Source organism: Lepisosteus platostomus, chromosome 6 (assembly GCF_059453375.1).
Source record: "Lepisosteus platostomus isolate fLepPlt1 chromosome 6, fLepPlt1.hap1, whole genome shotgun sequence".
Lineage (NCBI taxonomy): Eukaryota > Metazoa > Chordata > Actinopteri > Semionotiformes > Lepisosteidae > Lepisosteus > Lepisosteus platostomus.
The window spans coordinates 29,695,546-29,719,663 of NC_142616.1; the positions used below are offsets into that span (position 1 = coordinate 29,695,546).

At 38.2% G+C, this 24,118-nt stretch overlaps 1 protein-coding gene across 2 annotated transcripts in view; it reads left to right on the forward strand.

Moving 5' to 3' along the window:
• wdr11 (WD repeat domain 11) overlaps window positions 1-24,118 on the forward strand; it is a 44,488-nt gene that overhangs the window by 15,961 nt on the left and 4,409 nt on the right. For both annotated transcript variants that reach the window (XM_088635243.1, XM_088635244.1), the window contains exons 11-28: window positions 1,939-2,023; window positions 5,094-5,200; window positions 7,919-7,994; window positions 8,788-8,896; window positions 9,392-9,513; window positions 9,748-9,895; window positions 11,962-12,068; window positions 12,356-12,470; window positions 13,170-13,341; window positions 14,719-14,827; window positions 15,299-15,361; window positions 15,693-15,758; window positions 16,956-17,136; window positions 19,180-19,275; window positions 20,671-20,836; window positions 22,274-22,371; window positions 23,188-23,333; window positions 23,888-23,967. In XM_088635243.1, the coding sequence (XP_088491369.1) occupies window positions 1,939-2,023; window positions 5,094-5,200; window positions 7,919-7,994; window positions 8,788-8,896; window positions 9,392-9,513; window positions 9,748-9,895; window positions 11,962-12,068; window positions 12,356-12,470; window positions 13,170-13,341; window positions 14,719-14,827; window positions 15,299-15,361; window positions 15,693-15,758; window positions 16,956-17,136; window positions 19,180-19,275; window positions 20,671-20,836; window positions 22,274-22,371; window positions 23,188-23,333; window positions 23,888-23,967 (2,046 nt within the window). The remainder of the gene's footprint in view (window positions 1-1,938; window positions 2,024-5,093; window positions 5,201-7,918; window positions 7,995-8,787; window positions 8,897-9,391; window positions 9,514-9,747; window positions 9,896-11,961; window positions 12,069-12,355; window positions 12,471-13,169; window positions 13,342-14,718; window positions 14,828-15,298; window positions 15,362-15,692; window positions 15,759-16,955; window positions 17,137-19,179; window positions 19,276-20,670; window positions 20,837-22,273; window positions 22,372-23,187; window positions 23,334-23,887; window positions 23,968-24,118) is intronic.

The following is a 24,118-nucleotide window of genomic DNA, read 5'->3' on the forward strand; positions in this document are numbered from 1 at the left end:
GCTCAATCAAACAAGGAAAAAGAACGAGAACAGTTTAACATCTTTTCTCCTGTGTTTTGTGCACAGTGCATCTGATTATTGTTAATTTCAGCTCTTCTGGCTTGGAGAGGGTTACATTGCTGGAGTTTTTGTCTGTTTGAGATACCTCATCTTTAAAATACGCAGACATACTTTCCCACAAAATGAATTGTTGAGACATGCTGACTTTGTGATTTACACACAGCCCTAATCTTCAGTCAATGTTTTGTTAATTATTACCCTTATTGGTGGAAACCCCTATTAATGAGCCTCATCACAGGAAATTGACCTGAGCTATAGTAAGTCTTTATCTATAGAGCTTGTGTGCAGAATATGTCTGTGAGCTGCAGGATTCAAGATAAAGGGCATCTTCTAATGAATTTATATTAAAGCAAGCACCATTCTTCATGACAGTGTTCTCATTTTGCTGAAACTAACCCTTCAATTATTAATTTGCTAACTGTGTCATTTTAATTAATTTAGCCCCTCTGTTCAATGTTTCACTAATACACGGGCAGAAACAAAAAGGAAAGCAGCTTAGTTGTGAAAGAATTCTTCTTCTTTTTGTTAGTCTTGTAATTAGCATGATTGGAGCAGTTAACATATTAACGTAAGAATAGTATATTTAAAATGACAGCTGAGTTGCTTGTTGTTTAACTCTTTCTCTGCATTTTCAAAGAAGCAGGACCAAAGGACAATTTCCTCTCTGATTTATATGAATTCATATTTTCGGAAGACTATTTGGAAGTAATGGCAGTGTCATGTTTCATTGATCTTTCTGCAATTTTGCAACATTTCTCCCACAGAAATAGCTTCGATTATTAGTACAATAGGCTGTGTGGCAGAATTGACAGCCATAGTCCCACTCTAGATTTGCATGAGTGTTCTCACTCACTCAGGGTTAACTAATGCTGTGATAATGCAACACTTTTTAAATAGTAAATTAAAAATGTGAACCAAACTTTTAAACCTAGATAGAATTGACAAGGGAAGCGCAATGACTTGCATGCTGTAGCTGTGTTGAACCATCAGGGGTGGAAATTGCTGACTGAATCCCATTCAAGTCAGGCTCCCACACTTTTTCTTCTTAGTCTTTTACACTGCAGGGCACCGGCTGTTACTGCTGACAACACTGAGTTTCTTCTAGCTGTTTTATGGGAGGTTTGCATCTCCAGTCAGCCTGCACTTAGGTGGTAGTGACTCAGAAACAGCAGGTAATTAATCTGGATTCTGAAAAAAAGCTTCATTTCCTTCTTTGTTCCTCTTGGTGAGCATTACGCTCTGAGAACCAACACAGCTAAGTACAGGAAAGAAACTTTGCAAACTGCTTCTCTTATAAGGGGAAAATGTATGATTGCAAAATATCATATTTTATTAATTGTACAGATTAAATTAGCCTGTGGCAATTTTCAACAGTGAGGCTGAGGCTATAAATAGCAAACATATAGAACCCTAATAACAAAACGGAAGAGAGCAACCAAAACTACGCATTTCTTCAGAGCTGCAGATGATATAATAATGCCTCCTGGCTGAGGGAACGCGTCTGGAACAGTAATGGGTAAAGAGTAACTGTGTTTCTCTCTGAACACAGTTAATGAAAAGCAGTTAATTAGCTTTAATAAAGAGATCATTTACTGTATTAACAAAGTTGATCATTATTTATTTTAAAGAACCAGTTCTTCAAGTGGAACAAATTTGTATTTCTAAAAGGGTGGATGTGTCTTATTACCAAGGGTGTACACATATTAAGAAATTCAATTTATAATGTCCCAGAGCTGCTCATAAACCCACTTGCTTTTATGGGCTCCAAAAAGAAACCTATCTGATTGCTTTGCCCTAAGGAGACTGGAGATGAAGTGATCATATAATAACAGGAATATAAATAACATAATGTACCTTTCTGTCATTTGTCTCTCTCAGGTACAAGCAATGGGTCTGTCCTGGTTTATAACCTCACAAGTGGGTTGCTGCATAAGGAGTTAAGTGTGCACTCCTGTGAAGTCAAGTAAGGCCTGTCTTATTTAATATAACATCCAGAGCATTCGATACTGGCAAAGGAAAAAGCTTCACATGTCCTTTGATAAACTAATCCTAAATGACAGCATGCATCTTACAAACATGAATAGGTCCTTATCACTTTTGTGTAATTAGATACCAATATTTAAAAATGGATCATCTCCATCTGATTTATTGGATTTCAGGCATGAGAGTAAAAAAATCAATGAGATTTAAAATGATGACAGAAGCTTTAAAGGACATGTGAAGGAGAAGAGGAGAAGGAAACTGTTTCCTGAAACATGTTTAATGGTTTTTCAAGATATTGATTAAAAGAAAACCCTTCTATTTGATGGAATGTAGCATATTTTATTTTTTCCCACATTGTAGTATTTCTCTGCTGAAGAGTTGATATTCAAAAAAGACATTCCACACTTCATTCATCAGTACCATTTCCCGGAAGAAAAAGAGAGAATTCTCTGACCTTAAAAATATTAAAAGTATAAATCAGTAGCTCATGCTGTTTCTGGACAGATTTTTTGGTACTTTAGCCAAATCTCAAACTCCATTTATAAACTCCTGTGAGAGTTTGAAGGCTCTTCAAGACTGTTACAAATGTTTATGCCTCTATGGTGTAAATATTCCATACAGTATATAATGTTTAGAATAATAATTTGTTGCATTTATATACCACTTTTTATATACCTCCATCCTAAAGGGATGCAAAGAGCTTGACATTTTGGAAGGAACCCACATCATCCACCCTGAAATTGCAGTACCCACCTGAGTGATGTGCAGCATGCATAGTGTGCCAGTAGCCCCACTATACAGAACATCAGAGAGTGAGTGGAAGAGTGAGAAATTGGTTTGTAAATTGAATTAAGAAGGAACTTTAGGGAGGACAGACAGTGCAAAGTGGAATTTAGCCAGGGCAGCAGGGGTTAACACTCCTGCTCATATGAATAATGCCATGGGAGCTTTAATGACTAGGTAGACAGGACCTCAGTTTAATATCTTATCCAAAGGATTTCACCTTGTGTTGGACCAAGTTATGCCTGAGGAGATGAGAGCTCATCTTGAGAGAGCCAATCAGCAAGGAGTTGGGGTGTATGCGGCAGACCGCAGGGATGTAGGCCAGCAGAAAGGCATAGAGTGCAACAGGCAGCCATGCAGAGGTTGCAGATAGGCAGGCATGCGGCTCAGGTGGAACAAGAAAACGCACATGAGGTAGAACTGAAGGGATAACTACACAGGCAAGAGCACTGGAGAGGGTTCACGAGATCGGGTGATCCAGGTTGGAGGAAGATCCAAGAATCGTGGTTAGTGGAACAAACAGTGAGTCAGGCAAGGGAAGATGTCCAAATATGAGAAAAAAGCACTATGAAAACAAACCAGCAACCCGTCTTTCCTTAGGCATCTCCCATCCCTATACTAACTACTGAGATCTGATAAGATTAGGCCACTGTGTGGTTTCCACTGAAGAATAGAGAACACACTGGCAGTGAAGGAACAGAGACAGGGGCAGTTCCTTCATGCTCCTATTGGGCCTCTAGCCTGTAAAGCCTTTTAAACAAGAGTGGGCTTCTGGCCATCTGCCCAACACTGTATCCAGTGTAATCCCAACAATTGTTACAATTTCACTAGAAAATGTGCTGCATTAGAGAACTTCAATATAAGTCATTATAATTTTTATTTTCTGAAAGAAAATACAGTTATAATTAAAAGATCAAATTTCAGTTTTTTATTGCACTGCCACTGTGATTATTTCTTTCTCCTTGTCCTTTGTTTCCTTTAATTCAGTTCTCTTTGTAAACATTTTCATTAAGACAGAGAAGCCTTAGTATATTTCTATGACTTCGATCCCTCTAGGCAATACTGCAGGTAAAGTTTTCTAGTCTTGTTGTAGCTTTCTCTATTCATATCATCGTCCATTTCCGTTCCAATTCTGATGCTGTGTTTCTAAAGGTTTCAGAGCTGGAGTAAATGTGACTCCTTCACATTGCTAAGAGGAGGGAATTGAATTTTTATAACACGTTGTAATTAATTACATCACTGCTAAATGTATTCCTACAAAGACAAGCCAGTTTTGTGCTGTAGGCTGGAATAAGCACATCTTCTACAGGATGTGTATTCAGAGATGCAGATTTGCTTTATTAAAAGTGAAGCTAAAGAAATATGTTGTAAGCTGTGACAGGCTTATAGGATGTCAGGAATAGTTCAAAAACCAACAACCAACCAGTCAAGGTGATACTTTTACTGTTATCGTATCACTTCTTGCATTTTTTTTCCTGCATTTATCAGAAACTCAGAAAACACCTTGGGTAACTACATTTGTTTTTTCTGTATGTCACTTGTTCTCAACCTGTCTTCGGAGACTGACATTTCTGGCTTTTGTGGTATCGTGTTTTTTTTCCTTAAGCCTATGATAAAAATGATATTTTTTTTTATTTTTGTTTGTAATGTTATTGAAAGGTGGTTTTGACAACGTTGTGGGTATTTTGGAAGTGTTTGTTGTGGAAATGTAAGCATACACTTTTGCTGTAGTGGCACTGTCAGAAAAATAGCCTAGTCAACACATTGTCATCGCATTTCAACTGTATTAATGTCTTAACAGATAAGACCTTACTTTACTAGGGCAATTTCATGATTCACACACACACACATAAACTAATAATGGTTACCAGATGTATAGTCAGGAGTGTTTTATTTTCAGGCTAAAAACAATAACCAAAAAGTCAGCACCCAAAACCACTAGCATTATCCCAATCTTTTATACCAAACCAAGAGTTAATTACACCCATGTAAGAATTCCTAATCCTTTAACCAGTTAACTAATAATTAACAAATAAATCCCCACTGTAGCTATTTACAGTTAACTTAGAGACCATATAGTGCCCTCTGATGGCAGGTTACCTGCAGTTATATCCCTTTCTAGCTGGCCTGGCACAAAGGGCTTTAACAGTTTTGTGTTCGGGAAGAGCTATGCTTTCACTAGTAGAGGAAATGATAAGGATGCATATCTGTCCATACTGCAATTATAGGTTCTTGTGGTACTCAGAGCCAGGCACTTTATATTACAGAGGAATTGAATGGGCAAGCCTCACCAGTTTCCTGTCTTTCGCCACATCTACTCCTAACAACCTGGGTCTAGTGAGAAACGAGCTGCAGCACGTGGATCTGCCCACAGGTGGGTGACGTGATAGACAGGAGTCAGAATCTTACATTTTTGTTTGAATCTATTTCAAGAGTACATTAATGATTGTGAAGGAAATCAATCAATTTCAATGACATTTTCAATGTAGTGACCATTCTGTCAAGGGTACTGTCTACTGGCAGCACTTTAAAAATAATAGTCTGTTTCTGATAATGGTAATTAAAACTTTCTAAGTGTAATAATTACTGCAATACTTTAATATTGTCATTTTTATGTGAACAAATTGAAATGTTTGTTATGACCTTTAAAGCTTTTCCAATTGAAAACCCTGTGTGTTTTTTTAGAATCACATTATTTACTGTAGCTAAGCAGGTCTGTATAAGTGACATTTCTTTAGAAAACTGCAATAACAGACTTTTATGAACTCCAGTGGCAGTCCTGAAGGGCGTCTCTGTCAGATTCTCAAATTAAAGCACACAACTGCCTTAACCTCCACAGCTCTGTTTAGAGACCACGTCTGTTTGTTTTGCATGCAGAGAATATGGTTGAATAATTAATACTGCAGCAGCCAGCCACACTGGTTGTGTCTTGAGTGCAACCAGTAATCATGGTAATGTGCTTACCTATATTGCTGTAGCAAGAGGGATCAGTGAATTAAAGTGTTGAAGTATTAAGCTTAGCATAGATCTCATTTTGTGTTTTGCATAATTAGCTCTCCTATAATACAAAACTATAATATTGCAGACTATTGAACTAGTGGAGGAATAATATGAGAACAAATATGAGAACAAACTGCAAGCATTTGAACAATAAGTATCTAAAATTACAGTTATTTTTTTCATACTTCCTTTGCTTTTTCACATGTGGCGTCTTTGCCATTCAGAGTGAGTGCTGGTGCCATGTGTTTTTTTTCCTCTTCTCTGAGCAGCAGGAGCTAGGTAGGGCATGTGAAACAATCCCTTCCTCATCTTGCCTTTGTGTGTGAAGGTAGAGGTGAAAGAGATTGGTGAATCAGGGCATGGTATACTAGCCCTCTGCTCAGGAGCTGACACGAGGACATACCATGTGTTTCCTTTAATTCATAAACCCAGACAAGCACTGGTCAGTGACCTGCTGAGGATAAAGAAGGAATTGGCCAAATTTGTTCATTTATATGCTCACGATTGTTCTTTTACAGTGGTGATTCCATCCTATGATGTATAGCACAATCAATCTACTGGGATGTACTTTCTGAATAAACATAAAGAACAGGCACCACCGTCCTGTTCATGGAATGACTCGCAGCTTGAGAAGCAAAATAACTACTTGTCCAAATTTGCTCGCAGATGGCAAAGTGCAGATTGCCCAGGGAGCACTAGTGGAGCATTGTCCTTTTCACAGTGGGGTACATGGAACCCCTCGTTCTCTCAATCCCTTATGGAACCAGGGTTATTGAATGGCTTTTAGCTTTTGCTTTTCAAAGGCCTTTCTTTGAAGGGAAAGTGGTGCCCTACATATTTCCGTACGTGCTCTAGATAGTAATATACAGTAAATGCTAGAATGAGATGCTTGTGTAGGAATTGTGGACCAAGTGTCCGTCTGCCCTGGTGCTGTAACCCACTCTGTGTTGCCCCATGAGAATGGTGTTCACTGACCCACTCTGAGGCCCAAGCCAAAACCCTCTGTGGTTCTCTCACTCTACTGCATCCTTGTATAAATCAGTGCTGTGCGCAAAGTCCTCAGTTCAGCTTGAGTCTCCTGAAGCACTGTAATTACAGGTAGCTGAAATGAGGAAACTAGAAAATGAATGCATGCACAATTAAATCATAATTTGAATCTGGCAATCAAAAAATGTAGGTGGCAGATCTCTCATGAAAACAACAAGCAAGTGATAAAGTAGGGCGCATTAGCATTTATTCAGCAGACAGTTGATTACATATATTTAAATTTAGTCTGTTGTTGCTTCATTTTGTAATTCCCTTGATCAATTTCAGTAGAGGACTTAAAAGCCAAATTGCTTTTTTAGTTCTTGTTTTTTATACAGTGCTTCCCTGTATCCTGCTATAAACAGTGTAGGATTAAGTAGCATGTACGTTATCCAAAATTATTTGGATAACTTATCCAAAATGTTCCAAATGCAGTTATTCCACAGTTTAAAGAGGGAACTAAGGGTATTTTGGAACAGGTTAGCACAGCAGACACTCCATTTCACATAATTATGTTTGTAGTTTAATTTCTCTGATGAAAGTGTCCTGTTACCATAACTGTGAGCACAGTTCTTCACAGTGATCAAGTCAAAAGTCAAAAGATCATGTTCTGGTCTGAAGTAGGTTTGCCCTTGAACTGCATCTCTAAATGCCCAGGGAAATCACACCTTTTTCTCACTGCCAAGACAGTGGGTTTCTATAGTTGGATATGCTGATTAATATGTTCAGAGGGCAGAAAGTAATGAGAAAACAGCAGATCAGCCTTGGAGGAAAGGGAAAACAAAGCATGTAGTGCAGTAAGGAACTGAGTGCTTGAAAGCAGAGCACCTCCTTTTACATTTGGTTTGGCATTTTGTCAGTTGTCCTTAATAAAATGGTTTGAGGTTTGCAGAAAACTACCACAAGGTGCTATTGCCTGTCAAACAGGGGAGGTAGCTGGGGGAGGGAATAGGAGCCTAGTCCAGAGAGATGTAAGGGATGTGACAGGTCAATTACACAGGGTGCACTGCTTGCAGTCCAAATGAAGTTTTCCTTTGATTGTTTCTAAATAACTTCATCCTCCCAGGCAGGAGCTTGGCGTTCCGGGGTGAGCGAGGCAACGATGAACCTGCAATTGAAATGATTAAAGTGTCTCATCTGAAGTAAGTATGCCTAAGGTCCTGAACACCTCAAGTATAAACTTTAATAATGCTTTTTTTTACTTGATTAAAGCCTGGCTTGTCAATCAGGAGCTGATTGCTTGGCAAAGATTTTCATTATAAAGCACACACAAGTGGCAGCCTGTGAGCAAGCTAGTCTTGAGTGAGTGGATGAATAGAAACAAATGATTCTCTGACAGAGAGAGTCCATTGTCAACAATGGGGTTTAATTAACCTTCCAAAACATTTCTCCCAGGACTAAGTGCTGTGAAAGCAATACCAGGATTCTTTTTGTTTCTTTCAGCCTTCAAGATCAAGTTCTCATGCTATTTAAAATTGCCTTAAAAAGCCTTTGTGTCCTGTTACTGTCCTCTTTTTATTCTGGTATTCAGGCTAACATTTCTAGCTGCTTTTATTTGCTTTAGAACATTTCTTTTGGGTTACAGAACTGTTGTCTACCCCTTAATCTTCCATTACCCGCCCTTTCCCTTCTGAACCTAAGAAAGAACTATTACCTGGGGTTTTCCATTTGAATACCTGGCTAAGAGGAATTGTAATAATACCTGGTCTTATATGTGGTCTGTTCAGGTTTTTAAAAATATTTTCTAAACTATGTCAGATGAACTTAAATGACATTAAAAAATAGATGTTTAACTTGGTATTTAAATTTAAAATGCATATTTCTGATATAGTGGGTTCTGTAACCCATGCAAGCTCTGTACTGTATTTGAACTGGGGAGCTGTATCTAAGTGGTGAGTATCTGCCTCAGTTCTGGCTCTGCCCTGTCTCTGCCAGGCAGTACCTGGTGGTTGTGTTCCGGGAGAAGCCGCTAGAGCTGTGGGATATCAGGACAGGCACTCTGCTCCGAGAAATGGCCAAGAACTTCCCTGTGGTTACCGCACTGGTAAACATCTGTCTGAGATGCAACACTCATTCTGCATGCTGGCAATGCTAATGCCTGACCTCCCACCTCCACATCATCTATTTTAATATATAAAGAGTATTTTAAGTGTTTAAAGGTTTGCATAATGCCTGTCTAAATGAAACAGTAATTTGCATTCCTATTTCATTTTCATTTTATGCTGCTTCCTGGTAAAAATAAACTGTTGAGATACACTGTAGCAATCCAAGCAATGCTCCCCCCTCCCCCCCGCATGTGAACATAATATACATTCTGGGTTAAGTAAAGGTGAATTTAGACGTATTCGACTGTCATCAATGCAAGGTCTGTGGCACATAAACAGCAGGAAGGTCCTCTCATGTATTTCACTCTTGAGTGTCATCACCGTTTTCAATTTGCCAGTGCTTGACCTTGTCTTTTATGGTACTCACAAAAATCCTGCTTCACACAGATCTCTTAATCTAGGCGGTTTAAAAGCAGGTAGGCTGTGTTTTGCAGGAATGGTCACCTTCCCATAACCTGAAAAGCTTGCGGAAGAAGCAGCTGGCAGCACGAGAGGCCATGGCCAGGCAGACAGTGTCTGATTCAGAGCAGAGCAGTGTGGAATCCTCCGTCATAAGGTAGGGCAGGAACAGTGCATCTCGTCTAGGTGAAGATAGATTGCTAAATTAATCTGTTCTTTCAGAAGTAGAGTCAGAGACCTGTGCCATTATCTCTTTCATTACACCGTGAACAATCTACAATTCCAGAATGAGGTCGCAGTTGTAGTTTTGCTCGTTTTTCTGCTTTGGAGCTCTTGAAAGCCAGTCCAAGTCTTCGGTATGCCTATGCAGACCTGTGTGTTGTCTGCTCAGTCTACTGCAGGAGGCAGAGAGTAAGTCTGAGATGAGCCAGAACATCTCAGCCCGGGAACATTTTGTGTTCACTGACACGGATGGCCAGGTGTACCATCTGACCGTGGAGGGCAACGCTGTGAAGGATGGTGCCAGGATCCCCCCAGATGTAAGCGTTCGATGACCTCCCACACATGCACACACTAAACTCGCATTACTTCTGCCAGGCACAGAAATGTCCCTTCTGCCTTTCCTGGAGGACCCATATTAATACTTACAGTGCCCACTTCAGCGCTTGAGTACTGACAGAGGAGAACAGAAAAGAGAAGGAAATGGTGGAGCCTTGTGTGTCAGCAGAAAAAGAATCTCTCTTGTCACAATAAAAGCCTTAATTGCACACTTTGGTAAAATTGTGTTTTTTCTAATGTTTGCTTTCAATCAGGATGAACTAATGACCATTATGAATGTATTTTCTCCACATTTATAAATTTAAACGTGTATAGACTGAGATTGATTTACAGCGAGTTCAGAGTTTTTAAAGTGATTCTTTTGGCCTATAAATAGTTTCTCTTATAATAACAAAATGGACGTCTTAACAGGCCACTTGCTCTTAGCTATATACTGTGTTGGCTTGTTTCTTTGAATCTTTCTTTTTTCCAATCATTTTGTAATTAAGCACTGGACTCGGGCCTCTTGATGTTTTGTTTAATATACAGTTAATTTGTATGTGTTTGCACTTTTCCTTGTTCTGCAGCATGTTTAGGTTTCATACATTCACCTTGCACTGCAGCTTCCTGAACCTTCCTCTTCACAGCACCAGGCCATTGATTTTACTAGACATTAAAGCAAAGTGAAGAATCATAACGATTGCATGTAGTGGTTCATTGGAACGGGTGAAATAATCCTCAGCAAAAACAAAATTAAAAGTTGCTGAAAAGGATTCTAATGATAGAGTATGCATGAATTCATGGTTCATTTCTTCGGGTTATCTTTTGGAGTCGGTGTTTAAGAAACATGATCATTAACATTTGATTACATTTTTAAGACCACACAGACGGCTTTACGCCAGAGAGTGGGTGAGAATGTAACACAATTCATGTACTGCTCCTTGTCCTCAGCATGCCTATATGTGTCACTTGTGCCTCTTAAAGAAACAACAGAAATGAACTTACAAAAGCTGCCAATAAGTGCATGCAGTTAGCTTTACCTCATATTGCTTTTTGACATACATCATTTTTAATATGGTCATACTTTTTAGAAATGTGCTAAATTTGCAAATAGGCAATGACATTTGTTATTAAAAATTAAAAAACACTGATTTAAAAAAAGTCCTATTCTCAATTTGGCAAAATAATCAGTGCTTTGATATATTGGTTTACTTAATCAGCCATGGTTTCTTGAATTTTGCACTCCTTCAAATATTTAGTTCACACTCCTGGGGGAGGTTTTGGGGTTCTCATTTTTCTAAGCAACACTGTTACTATATCTTATAGATTTCCCCCCCCCTTATTAAAAAAATCAAATACAGCTTATAGATAACAGGGTCCCTTAATTTAACCTTTATGGCTTGTTGCTTTTTCACCCAAGACAGAACCTATTTAAGAAACCCTAAATGCAGGCCAGTTTCATTGCCTTTTATGCCAATAATACAGTCAGACTGAGAATGATTAATGAAGGTGGCCATGCTCTTACAAAATAAAAACCTGACTGACTTTCGCTATTATAGAGAGACAAATGAAAAGCAGTAGATTTCACTTACTCATTTCCCTATACTTTGTTACTGTGACAGATTTAAAAAGCAACACAGGGGATTAGAAAAGAACATTGTTTAAGAGTCTTTGAATCTGAGATTTACCCAGCTCTTCTCTTATTAAGTTAGTATGATGAAAGAAATGTTCTCCCTAAGTTGGGGATTCTGTGCACTCTTCCCACAAGATGTGAAACAGAGCAATTCAAGACCTTGTGTTCCCTTTGTGCAGAACTGTGAAATTACATCCTGTTCAATCTAAATGGGAGAACATAGAATCCTCTTTACTGCAGAGAAATAACCCCTTCTGAACTCAACACTGAAAGTTAAAATTGCACATACTCGTTATAGAGCCTTGTCGGGAATGATCTACAGTATGCTGAATCTTGCTGTCCTTAGTTTTTTGTTATGAATCATTGTCATTATAAAGTGGTGTGGTTAATGATTTAATAGGCCTAAGATGATGTGTATTTTGTGTTGCCTTGCAGGGAAGCATGGGCAGCATTGCATGCATTGCGTGGAAGGGAGACACCTTGGTTCTTGGGGACGTGGATGGGAACCTGAACTTCTGGGATTTAAAAGCCAGGCTTTCCAGGTGCAGTGAGCAGTCATCAGGCACTTTGTTTCTTAGTCATTGTAGTCATTTTTATACCCCATATCTTCTGGAGTTGAAATAAGAGTATAATTCTGTAACAGATGGGTCCATTCCTGTTTTTTAAGTTGCATACTGTTTAACTAATGAAAATATTTAAGCAGAAGAGCGATTGTGTGTGTGTGTGTATCTAAACATGTTCTCAATTGTCTAGGCCAGTAGAAACATGAAACATCTAGCTGACGGTGCAAGTAGCGGTTATAATACAGTGTTGACTGTTCTGGTTTAAGGGGAATCCCCACACACCGTGGGTGGGTGAAGAAGATCAGATTTGCTCCAGGGAAAGGCAATCAGAAACTGCTGGTGATGTACAATGATGGAGCTGAAGTCTGGGACACCAAAGAGGTACAGTGCTAAGTACAGAAATGCTTGTAAATGTTGTGCATGGAAAGAACCAACAGCGTAATCTGCTGAACAGGAAGGTTATTTGTTTCATTTAAGTTTTAAATAGAGCAAAGTAGTCTACAATCTTTTGTGTCTATTTTTCTTCATCTCACTCTTGACTGAGAGACCATGGGCGTGGGAGTGAGGCATTCAGTGAGTGTTTATGTCAGGCATTCAAGGTCTCATCACCAAATAAAAACAAATACTTAGCAATCTTAATTTGAGAAACTTGATTTGTTTAATGGAAAAAATACTTTTATTGGAGTCCACAGTTTGTGAAGCGAAAGCAAAGAACATCATTGCTGTAAAAACAACTGTAAACTGTTGGAATAAGCTTTCCTCATCACTTTGGGAAGCTAAAGAGTGTGGATCTCTGTGAAAATGCCCTACAGTGAGAGAGATTTTGATGTTGTCTTCGATTTTAGAAATGCGAATGGTGGATCCAGGGCTGTAGGTATACTTGGGACCTCCTCTTTCCAAGTGATACCCTTCCTGCATTGTACAAACAAACTGGTGCTAAAACCCAAGAAGAAATTGCAAACAAATGTTTTAAAGTTTCGATAAGCAAAGTAAAACTTCCAGGTGGGGCTCAGTGTGTATTAGACAGCACCAATGGATTTTGGGACATTGTGAGCTGATGTCTTGGTGATTCTCGCACAGGTGCAGATGGTGAGCAGCCTGAGAAGCGGCCGTAATATGAACTACAGGATCCTGGACATAGACTGGTGCACCTCTGACAAAGTGGTCCTGGCCTCTGATGACGGCTGCATTCGAGTCCTGGAGATGGCAATGAAGTCGGCAAGCTACAGAGTGGATGAGCAGGAGCTGACAGGTGGAGAGGCAGTAGCTGGGCTTTTTAACTGGTGCCGTTCTCTACCAAGAAAATGCAGTTATCTTCTTTGTATCATTTGTTATATATTTGGCACGATAAATTCCACAGCACGTTCCTTTGTGAAGAGCAGTTTATTGGTCGGTTTCTTCGAGTGTAAGATAAGATAAGATCACTTTATTAGCCATATACAATTTCTTGCTCTGTGTCTCCATGAGACAAGGAGAGAGAAGCTTGGGGTCAGAGCGCAGGGTCAGCCAATAATACGGCACCCCTGGAGCAGTTGGGGTTAAGGGCCTTGCTCAGGGGCCCAACAGAGTAGGATACCTTTGCCGTCCGCAGATTTTGAACCAGCAATCTTCCAGCCACTGGTCAGATCCTTAGCCACTGTGCCACCGCTCTGCCCCTCCTCCTCGTGTAGGATGCTGTCTTTGACGTTGCTGTCTCATTTTTGTGGTTATGATTTTGTTATAAACGTTAGTGCTCTGTATTTGCTGATACTGTATTAAAGATGTGTCAGTACCTGTGGTTTATCAGGAAAGAAAGGATTTTGTTTAGTGCCAACGATGTGTGAAGCGGCAGCAGAATTGCCCATGTACAACCATACCATATTAAAGTTAGAAACTTTAGAAATAGCAAAAGGGTCTAATTATAACACTTATAACTAATTTTGTTATATGACATCTTTCATCCCAAAGCACTTTACTATAACACAATAAAGAAAAGTATGCACTACTAAATATACTGAATTAAATACAATTGCATTCTAGAGTTTAATGGTTTTCGACTAGTTGTGAAAGGTAGATATAAACATGGCCTGGAAGGTCATACCACAGCCTTAGAGTGACTGATAAGAAAGCATGATGTTGCAGTGTTCAGAACCTCGATTTGGGATGTGAAGGAGTGAAAAAGTCCAAAGAACTCATGTAGATATATAGGGAGTATTCAGGTGCCAAATCATTCAAATCCTTAAGCAGCAGTATTTTTTATTTTAATTAGAAATATACAAAAAAACTAGTGTTCGAAAGCCAAACCAAGTTATATACAGGATGATAATGCATTTTATTTTTAGGTAGCTGATTTTGAATAGTACCTCTACTCCCATGGTGTATATATATTGGCTATCTGAAAGATTGGCTTAAATTGCCCATGATTCACAGAGTTAGGTGTTTGGTGCTTCGTCACAGATCAGCACAATAGTAGATATCTCACCTTTACTTTTGTTAACATTCCCACAGTATATATGGCTGTGATTTGAGATGGTTGACTTCATGTACTGCAGAGATCCTCCATGGCACATTACTGATCATGAAGGTGTTAGGTTTATGTGGTTCCCAGCAGTGTGCCAGCTATCAGTGTTCTTGCGTTTCTTTCCTACAGATCCCCTATGGTGTCCATATCTGCTGTTGCCCCGGGCTGCCCTCTCTCTCAAGGCCTTTCTGCTGCATCAGCCCTGGGATGGCTCCTATACACTGGACATCTCCCACATGTAAGTCTGTCTTTAACTCCAGTCCACACCTCTTAACACATTTGAAAGTTAAGTTCAACTTTCTTTAGGGCAATAAATATGTGCTGCTTCTTTACTGAATAAATGCATTTGAACAGTAGCTTTACTCTTTTGTGGAAGCTAATTCAGTTGGACCATGCAGTTTGAGGCAGTCAGTAAACTACTAAGCAATCAAATGTAAAAGATTACCTGATTTGCCTCCACTTAGCTGTAAAATTCCTAATGTTGCTAGTTACAGTACGTCTGTTTTCTAAATAATTAGATTATTTTTTTAGATGTTTCATGTCCTTCTCTTTGTAATTTATGTAGAAAGCATTTTATTTTCTCCTTTTGTTAAAGAAGATCCGAATGTAATTTGGGCTGAATGGATTTAAAATGTTCTTTTGATAATATAATTCCATTTGAGAAAAATTTTTTTTTGGTTTTGCTGATAACATTTTCATTACTGTGCAGAAATTATACTGAGAACGAAGAGGTTAAACTTCAAATGCAGGAACAGCTCAATTCTCTGTCCAAGTAAGTAGCTTTGATTATAATTATTGGTACTGTGATATTAGTTAGGATTGTGGGTCATATTATTTTTTAATGAAATGGTTTTATGAGTGGGAAGCTTATCGTTTTTCTGTAATTATTTTTACCTGTTTCATTATTCTTTAAATCAAGATTTATGAAATGTTCACAGTTTTGTCACAAGATTAACAAAGTATAATTAATTCTAAAATATAAAAAGTAAATGTAGTCTTCACCTATGAAAATATGCAGATCTTCCCTACAGTGTTTTTTTTTTAATTAGGATGCTTGAAAGCTGTATTATGTTTGCATTGTGTGCCTATTTGTGTTTTCTCAGTGATTTCAAGGGCATTTTGCTGGATCCTGAGTTTAATCTCCTGCAGAGGTGCATACTTGTGTCCCGGTAAGACTGTGTGTTTCATTATGTTGACACAGTAACAATAGCGTAATTCACTCTGAAGAACCAGTGAAATGTTGAATGGCATGTAAATTGCCTTCTTTCATTATACTTTTAAAGTAATGCATGTACACTAAAGAGAAAAGAATAACAAACTTAAAACTGTTGAGGTGAAACTCAGTAAAAATAGTAATAGCTAGATGCAGTTACTAGTATAAAAACAATGGATTGCTATGTCACCAAACATATTTAAACCTGTATTTATATTTTGACAAACCTTATTGTAGTTTTTCATGTCGGTGGAGCGGCAATTTTTACAGTTACATAGTATACAAATAATGAAGACAGTTGATATAAACTTTTTAGAGTTGGAAAGATATATTGTTATTATAAGAGGGAGAGATAAGATGACTTTATTGGCCATATACAATTTCTTGCATTAGGAATTCGTCTTTTTTCTTTTTCATCTCCATGAGACACACAGACAGGGAGAGAAGCCGGGGGTCAGAGCGCAGGGTCAGTCATTGTACAGATCCCCTGGAGCAGTTGGGGTGAAGGGCCTTGCTCAGGGCCTCAACAGAGTAGGATTCCTCTGCCGGCCACGGGATTTGAGCCGGCAACTTTCCAGCTACAAGCACAGATCCTTAGCCACAGAGCCACCGCACCCCCCCATCTGACACTAATTGTTTTATTTACACAGCTTTCACAACACTTTTAAATTCAGTGCCCTGATTTGTAAAATATTGCCTCTGAATGATTTTGACTAGAGCTGCATGAGGCTCTTAACTAGATGTTTTCTGTGATTTAGAAAGGAAACTCAGGAGATTCATTCTTAAAATTCAAGAGCTGGTACAAGAATTTGTGTTCATTAATATGTGATAAGAAATTAAAACTGATTCAGCAAATGGGAAAGGAAAATGAGTTGTTCTCGTTACCATTTATTCAAGTTTCATATGTCCTAGTCATGTGCAAAACCTGTTTTTATGAATTGGTATAACCTAAATGGTAATGCACGGGCAAGTCAATTCATGTTTTTCAAATACCTTTGGAAGCTGCATTGCAAAAAGTCAAACAATTATCAGGGCAAATGTGATTTGACGTTTGAAGCATTTATTGGTATAAGAGTGTGTTCAGAAGATCAGAGGTGGTTTACTGTGTAGGGTATTGCAGTTTAAAGTGTTGTTTTGTCTGTGTTCTGTACAGGCTCTTTGGTGATGAATCGGACCTCCAGTTCTGGACAGTTGCAGCCCATTACCTGTATGCCTTTTCCCAGGGGAAGCTCCTGAGTGTGCCCAGTCAAGACCAGACTGAAATGACACAGGACAAGTTGGCTGGCCACCTTGACATCTGTTATGACACGCTTTGTGAGAACTCCTATTTCCAGGTACATTGTTCTGTTGTGTAGCAGAACACTTTGAGTGTAACATATTAAACCATGAAGACTTACTCTGTATGGAGCTCAAATCCTAATTACTGACGTGTAATCTTTTAAATGAAAAATGCCATTTGTTAAGATAAATGACTGTTCAATGTGCTTAAAAGTGTATATATATATGGTTTCATACTTAATAAATTAGTGATTTATCTTATTTTAGGTGTTAAGTGCCAAAACTACTGTTGGTAATTGTGTATAGACTTAAGAAAATGTGTGAGTGCAGGAGACCAGGCTTTTCAGTAAATCAGAGCTAACCACAGTCCAGTAAATGCATTTCTTTTTTAAAATCTTTCATATTTCCACTTACATTTTATAAACCTGTCAAAAACTATTTGTTAAAACCCCATAAAAACAGAACTGCTGCAAGGACCACCAGAGGTGAAAAGTCATCATTCGTTTATTATTTATTTTGAGCAAAATAAATTTGATGAAAAGGCCACGTCAGGCTCTATGCATTGCCTGAGCCTCCTAAGAGACAACTGTTTTCCATTTGCAAAAACTTTCTAAATATTGATTTTGCCAGGAAGGATTCCAGTTGTAGTAGAGGGATACGAGACTGATGAAATGGAGTGGGCCCCTGTGAGCTGCTGTAGAATGTATTATTCACTCTGGAGCAGTGACACCTATTCCAAAGTGTCCTGCTGTAAAAGCCCTGCACATTTGTGGTCGTCGTATGGATTAAGCATCCCTGTCTGTGTAAAAGATTGCATATTGCCCTCACATCTCTTTAGCCATTTAATTATTATGAGATTGCTTTTCGAGATCAATGTTTTACCTATTAAAGTTAGATGTTTGTGAATGTGCTTCACCTAGTGAAAAGATGTTGGTAGTAAATTGATTTTTTTGCAGAGAATTCCCTTATTTCAGAATGAAAGTCTGTTTGATACCTTAGTGTAGTGATGGTCCCTGTATTACGTGCAGTAAGTGATTAATGCTGTCTTCATTTTTGCAGCTTGGATAACAAGTGTGTGGAATTGATCATGTCTAAAAGACAGTGCCCTCCTAAAGTGTTGGGATGTTGAGGTCAAAATTGCTATTTTTGCTGTATAAGCAAAGAAATGCCAAAAACAAAAGGGGAAATTCTTTACGTCTGCCTCATATTAATCTTTTCATCTAAAATCCAAATTGCTTGAGTAAAAATACTCAGCAAAATAGCAATTGTGACTTTATTGTCCCAATACTTATGGAGGACACTGTAAATTCATTTCAAATGAGGTTAGAACTGCAAGGTTTCTAAATGATGAGTGACAAGATCATACTGCCATTTCCATAACTGTACAGTATTTGCTGCGTAACTGCAGTTTACTTATGCACTAGCTATGGAGAGACATGCAGTAAAAATAAATCTCAGTAAAAAAAGTAATAACTGCTTATTTGTATACTTTTATGGTCTTACTACAACTTGCACGATACTTTGCTGCATTTACTGATTTATTGCTGTTATAATTATTCCTTTCTCCAGCTAGACTGAAAATTTGATTTGGTCTGCCGTTTGGGGACATCCATTTTTTATCTTGCCAAAGGATGCATTTAAACTGCTTCCTCTAAATACATTACTCACTGAATAATGAGTCTTTAGTTTGATTTCTAACACTGTTACTGAATATCGCATTTTGTCACCCTAACTGAAGTCATTTCAGTCTGAAATCCAATTAATTGCAAAGGAGAAATCAAATTCTCCACTGCAGAGGCTGGCATCTCCATACCTTTGGCTCAGGCCCCAGACGTCTCCACATCTCAGTTTGACTACAGATTTGACATAGTCCAGAGTTTTGTGTTGGGGGCCCAGGAGTGATTCACTAGGGTATTTCTGTCAGCTTTCTCTGAGTTTCTCTGGAAAGCACCACCCCTGGATCAGTGTGTGATGTCATCTGTCAGGTGCCATGAGCTTGAAGGCCTAGAGTATTGAGGCTTTCCTGTTGTGTGCAGGGGGCCGAGTTTTCAAACAGCCACCTGCCCATTCTCTCTGTGCTTGCTCCCTTTTCTTTGCAGAGATTCCAGCTGGAGAGAGTGCACTTGCAAGAACTGAAGAGGTCCAATTACGAACACACCAAGAAATGTGCAGACCAGCTCCTCCTGCTGGGCCAGGTCAGTTATTACCATTCCTTCTGCCTACTATCTCGCACACATCTGCTACCCACAGCAGACCATCTGTAAGCGCTGCTGCCGTTAGGAAATAACATTTGGCAGTCTAGACTTTTTTTTTAAAGTGAGATGTTTCTTTTGTTTTACTTATACATGTTAGTATTTGAAATTCTGAAAGTAATATCAATATGAAAATAACAGTTTAGCTTATGCTTGTTAATGGTTTTGGGCATTGAACATGAAGATGCTATCGTCTTCTGCATCTTTGACTTAAGACAGACACTGTCTCCATTTCTCTACTGTCGACATTTTCTCCAGTTTTGGAAAATTTAAAACTTGTAGCTGTTAATATTCATGCTTATCTTTGCACGTTTACCTCATTGATTTCCCTCAATAATCTTTGAACTGCTGTTTTTGTTTTTTTCTAATTAGTTAGTTGTCTTTAGCAAATTGTACTGGCCTATAAGGAACACTGATCAGGATAGAGGTAGACAGTGTTTTGCAAAACACAGTTACATTTATTTCTTTGATGCTGCAAAGTAATATCAAGTGAGCATTGTTTTTGATCACACAAAGGATGGGAAACTATTGACTTAAGATGCATTGATTTAATAGCATAATGATTCTGTTACCTATCAGATGTGTGTCCTGAATATAGAGTAGTGTATTCAGTAATGAATTCTGTGATTTAAACTTTTAGGTCTTCATTTAATTTAGTCTTCTGTTTTCTGACACCTGTTTTCATGAGAATATTGCAAGTGTGATGAGGAAGGGACATTTCTCCTGTTTTATGTAACTTTTTTGTGACATTAATCAGCACTTTGATTAGCCCACCATTTTCATGTTATTTGTGATTATTTTAGGCTACATCCCCTGAACACTGGAGCTCGATATTTTCCTTTATGCAGTCACAACTCTGTGTCAAGAAGGTGCTTTGCATCTTTTGTTTAAAAAAATACTTACCAGCCAAGGTTTTGACGCTGATAATATGACTTATTTCAAGAAACTGGATGAGATCCTTGGGCCAATCACCTACTAAGTACTAAAATGGCTAGATAGGCTAAATGTGCTCCTTGCATTTTTAACATTTCTTATGTTCTCTTCAGTTTAGGTACAGTATGCTGTTGTACTTGGTTGGCTTTTAAATGATTTGGGTCTTCACCTATCTCTTACAGTATACCTTGCAAAGGAGGGTTTTATTTAAACGTCACTTCTACCCTCAAACGCAGTCATTCAATGTACACATTTACGTTTCTGTAAATACTTCCAAATTTCATTTCAAAGCGCAACCAATTATGCTAGCAAAATAGGAAACGAAGTAGTTTTTTTTTTGAGAGGGGAACTGTAGGTCAGCTTTGGTCCTGCTCCAATAACACTTCTTTTTTTCCTGCTTCTCAGACCGATCGTGCAGTACAGTTGCTGCTAGAGACCAATGCAGAGAATGCCAGCTACTATTGTGACTCACTGAAGGCCTGCCTGGTCACCACCATCACCTCCTCTGGGCCTTCACAGAGCACCATCAAACTGGTGGCCACCAACATGATAGCTAACGGGAAGCTGGCAGGTACTTTTATAGAATTAATAAGGTGTTGAAGTGTGGTTGTCTCATTCTTGTAAGTATATGAAGCACTGTCTGTCAAGAGCTATAGTAATCCTTTGACAGTTTAAACCATGTCTCACAGTCATATAGAATTAACATGGATCTTTTTGGACACTCTGATCAGCATTGTGTGTGGTGTAAAATAGGTAAAGCTCTTATTGAAAAACACTGGAATGAAGTGGGAGGTCCATTTTGTTTTGGGTTGTTTTGCATCTACTGGTCCTGGAGCCCTTGTAAGAATAGTAGGAATCATGAACTCCAACATGTACAAGTACAATTTTGCCAGACACCTTTGCCAGAAATCTCAAGCTTGGGTGTAAAATTGTAACCCATTCCAGCATGACAATGAACTAAACCATACATCCAAATGGACAAAGTAATGGTTAACTGCACACTGAATAAATCTTCTCGACTGGCCATCTGAGTCTCCAGATCCCAATCCTATTGAACATTAGTGGTTTGAACAAAAGAAGGCGGTTCACAATCTGAAACCACATGGTCTGAAGGCCCTAAAAATATTCTGCCTAGAGCAATGGTAAAACACCCCCCTCAGAACTCCTAGATACAAATTCCTTTTCAGTGTAATCCATGCTAGACATAGTGAGTTACAAAATACAGAAGGAATGTAAATTCATTATTATTTTCTGGACTAACATAATACATGTAAACATGACTTTGCTCTTTGCAATGCTTTCAAGATTACAGTATAACATTTTTTTCTATCCATAAATCTTTGTTATATGATGTTTTTTTTTCCTGTGCTTTTATAGTAATGTGAATTCTCTTTTACTTAGCACTGTTCGTAGTGTAAATGTATATTTACCAGAAACAGAACTACTGTAAAAGAAGTTTTGTTCTTCAAGATCACATGAAAAATGCTTTGAATGGATGAAATATTTGCAGTCATTTTTCACATTTTCTTGAACTGCACAGCAATTTATTATTTTGAAGTTACAAAATGAACTCCACATTTTCTAAATCAAAGTAAACTAGTTTACTTTATAGATTATAATGATCTTATGCCTTCCTGTAGGGGCTTTGTTTTGAACAACTGAACTCAAGACAGGTTCAGTGCTTTGGCAATCACATACATTTCAGGTTAGTTTTTGCAGTTAACCCCAAAGCAATGTGTTGAAATAACTTGAACTGTATTAAGTATGCAGTGTTATTATAAAACTATTCATATTGCTGACATTTCATTTAAAAAATTGAGAAATGGTTTTCCCAAGGCACCTGTACAATGAATGGAGAAGTAAAGTTTTTTTTCTTTCTTTCTCGATTTAAAGCATTGACTTGTAAATTAAGGTCTAGCAAATGGCAGAGAAGTTCATGACAGAAAATAAATTCCCCTCACTGGTGCTTGATTTGTTAGTAATTCAATGTTTCTTCTCTCTTTTCTAGAGGGAGTGCAGCTGCTGTGTCTGATAGATAAAGCAGCTGATGCCTGTCGCTATCTGCAGACGTATGGTGAATGGAATCGTGCAGCGTGGCTGGCAAAGGTGTGAATCAAATTTATCTGAAAAGAAGAGGTGTCCACAACCTTTCATAATCTGTCCCCATATGACATAAAACTGCATTGACATCATAATTTTGATTTTTGATTAAGAGGTTGCCACTGCAGCTGAGGTTTTGCTGTCAGTGTCAGATAGAGAAATGGGTCTGTATGCAATGCTCTGCAGGCTGTACTTATGACATCAGTGCTATGGATACCTGTATATGTTTTATACCTTTCCCTCTTGAAATGTTTAAAAAACAGGACATCGTTCATTTGGGCTGTTATTTCCCTGAAATGTATAACTGTGGCGCAGCTCTGGTTGGAACATAATGCAATGTATAATAAACCTGTGATTATGGGATACTTTTAAATGTATTAGCTCTATTTCAATCTTTGCTCCAGAAACCTATACCATTGTAAATTTTTGCTGAATTATTCAAAGTATATGCAGCACCCGTGTTAATTAAGAAATTAAGAAAAAGTGGAGTTCAGGTGCCTAGCTTGACTACCCCTTATCTAGGGCATTGCAAAGACTTTTGAAAAACCGAATGACCATATTTTGTCAAATCTAGACACTAGACTAATGATTATGTCTTCAGTTAATTTAATATTTTTATATACAAACAATAAAACAGGGTATATGTCTGTAATATTAGTTGCTAAGAGTGTATTTTCATATTATCTTTGCTTCCAGAGGAATTATAGCACACATTGATGTAGTTGTGTGGTGGACTGTTTAGTCCCAGGTAAAAGCATTGACAATAATGGGGTCTTATTTGCAAAGGTAAACCTTTCCTGGACTTATGCAATACTATTTCAGGTACGCCTGAATTTCACTGAGTGTTCTGAGGTTCTGAAACGCTGGGTGGATTACCTGTGCTCTCCACAAATCAACCAGAAGTCCAAGGCTATCCTGGTGCTCCTGTCTCTGGGCTGCTTCCAGAAGGTGGCTGAGATGTTACAGAGGTAATGTCTGACCTTTTATTGTTCGTAAACACAGCACAGTCTCGCTCCATGGTACAGTAAATCGTCAGTGGAGGGTGGATTTCACCTATCCCAGTGTTTCTCATTCTGCGTTTGTCATAGCATTATTTTTACCTATGAATTGTGTTATTAAATTTGTATATGAATTTTAGACTGACTTACAACTTTTGGGCAGAAGAAATCAGTAATTTTTTTTTACTAATAATCAGTTTTTCACTTGTCTGTGTTAATGTTTGTGTTTAACAGCCTTTACATTTTTGTGTTCAGTGATAGCAATTTGTCTGAAGCAACTTATTATTGTGAGAACCAAAACTAAAAATTGATTCACAAATGTTAAAATTATTTTTGTTTTTTGAAACATTCCTACAGCAGTGTCATTCTGATCAAGCAGTACATTTGTTTGAATGTATTTACAGAAGAAATGGAAATAAAATGATAGTAAATAACCAGGAGGAGAATTGTAGCTAAATGAGATGTTTCATTCACACTGATCGAGAGGTTAATGGATAATATTTTGCTTTTCTTGTGTCTTGTAGCATGAGGTACTTTGACAGAGCTGCACTCTTTATTGAAGCTTGTCTGAAGTATGGCGTAATGGAAGTCAATGAAAACACAAATATCCTTTTTTTAATAATACTTAAGCACAGCTTAAAGTAGACAAATGGGAATAAAATTTATTTTTTGTACCGTGCAGAAAGGAAATTCTGTCTCTCACGTCAGAAGGCCCTTTTTCCTCTGTCTTGGGTAACACCACAGTTTTGATAATG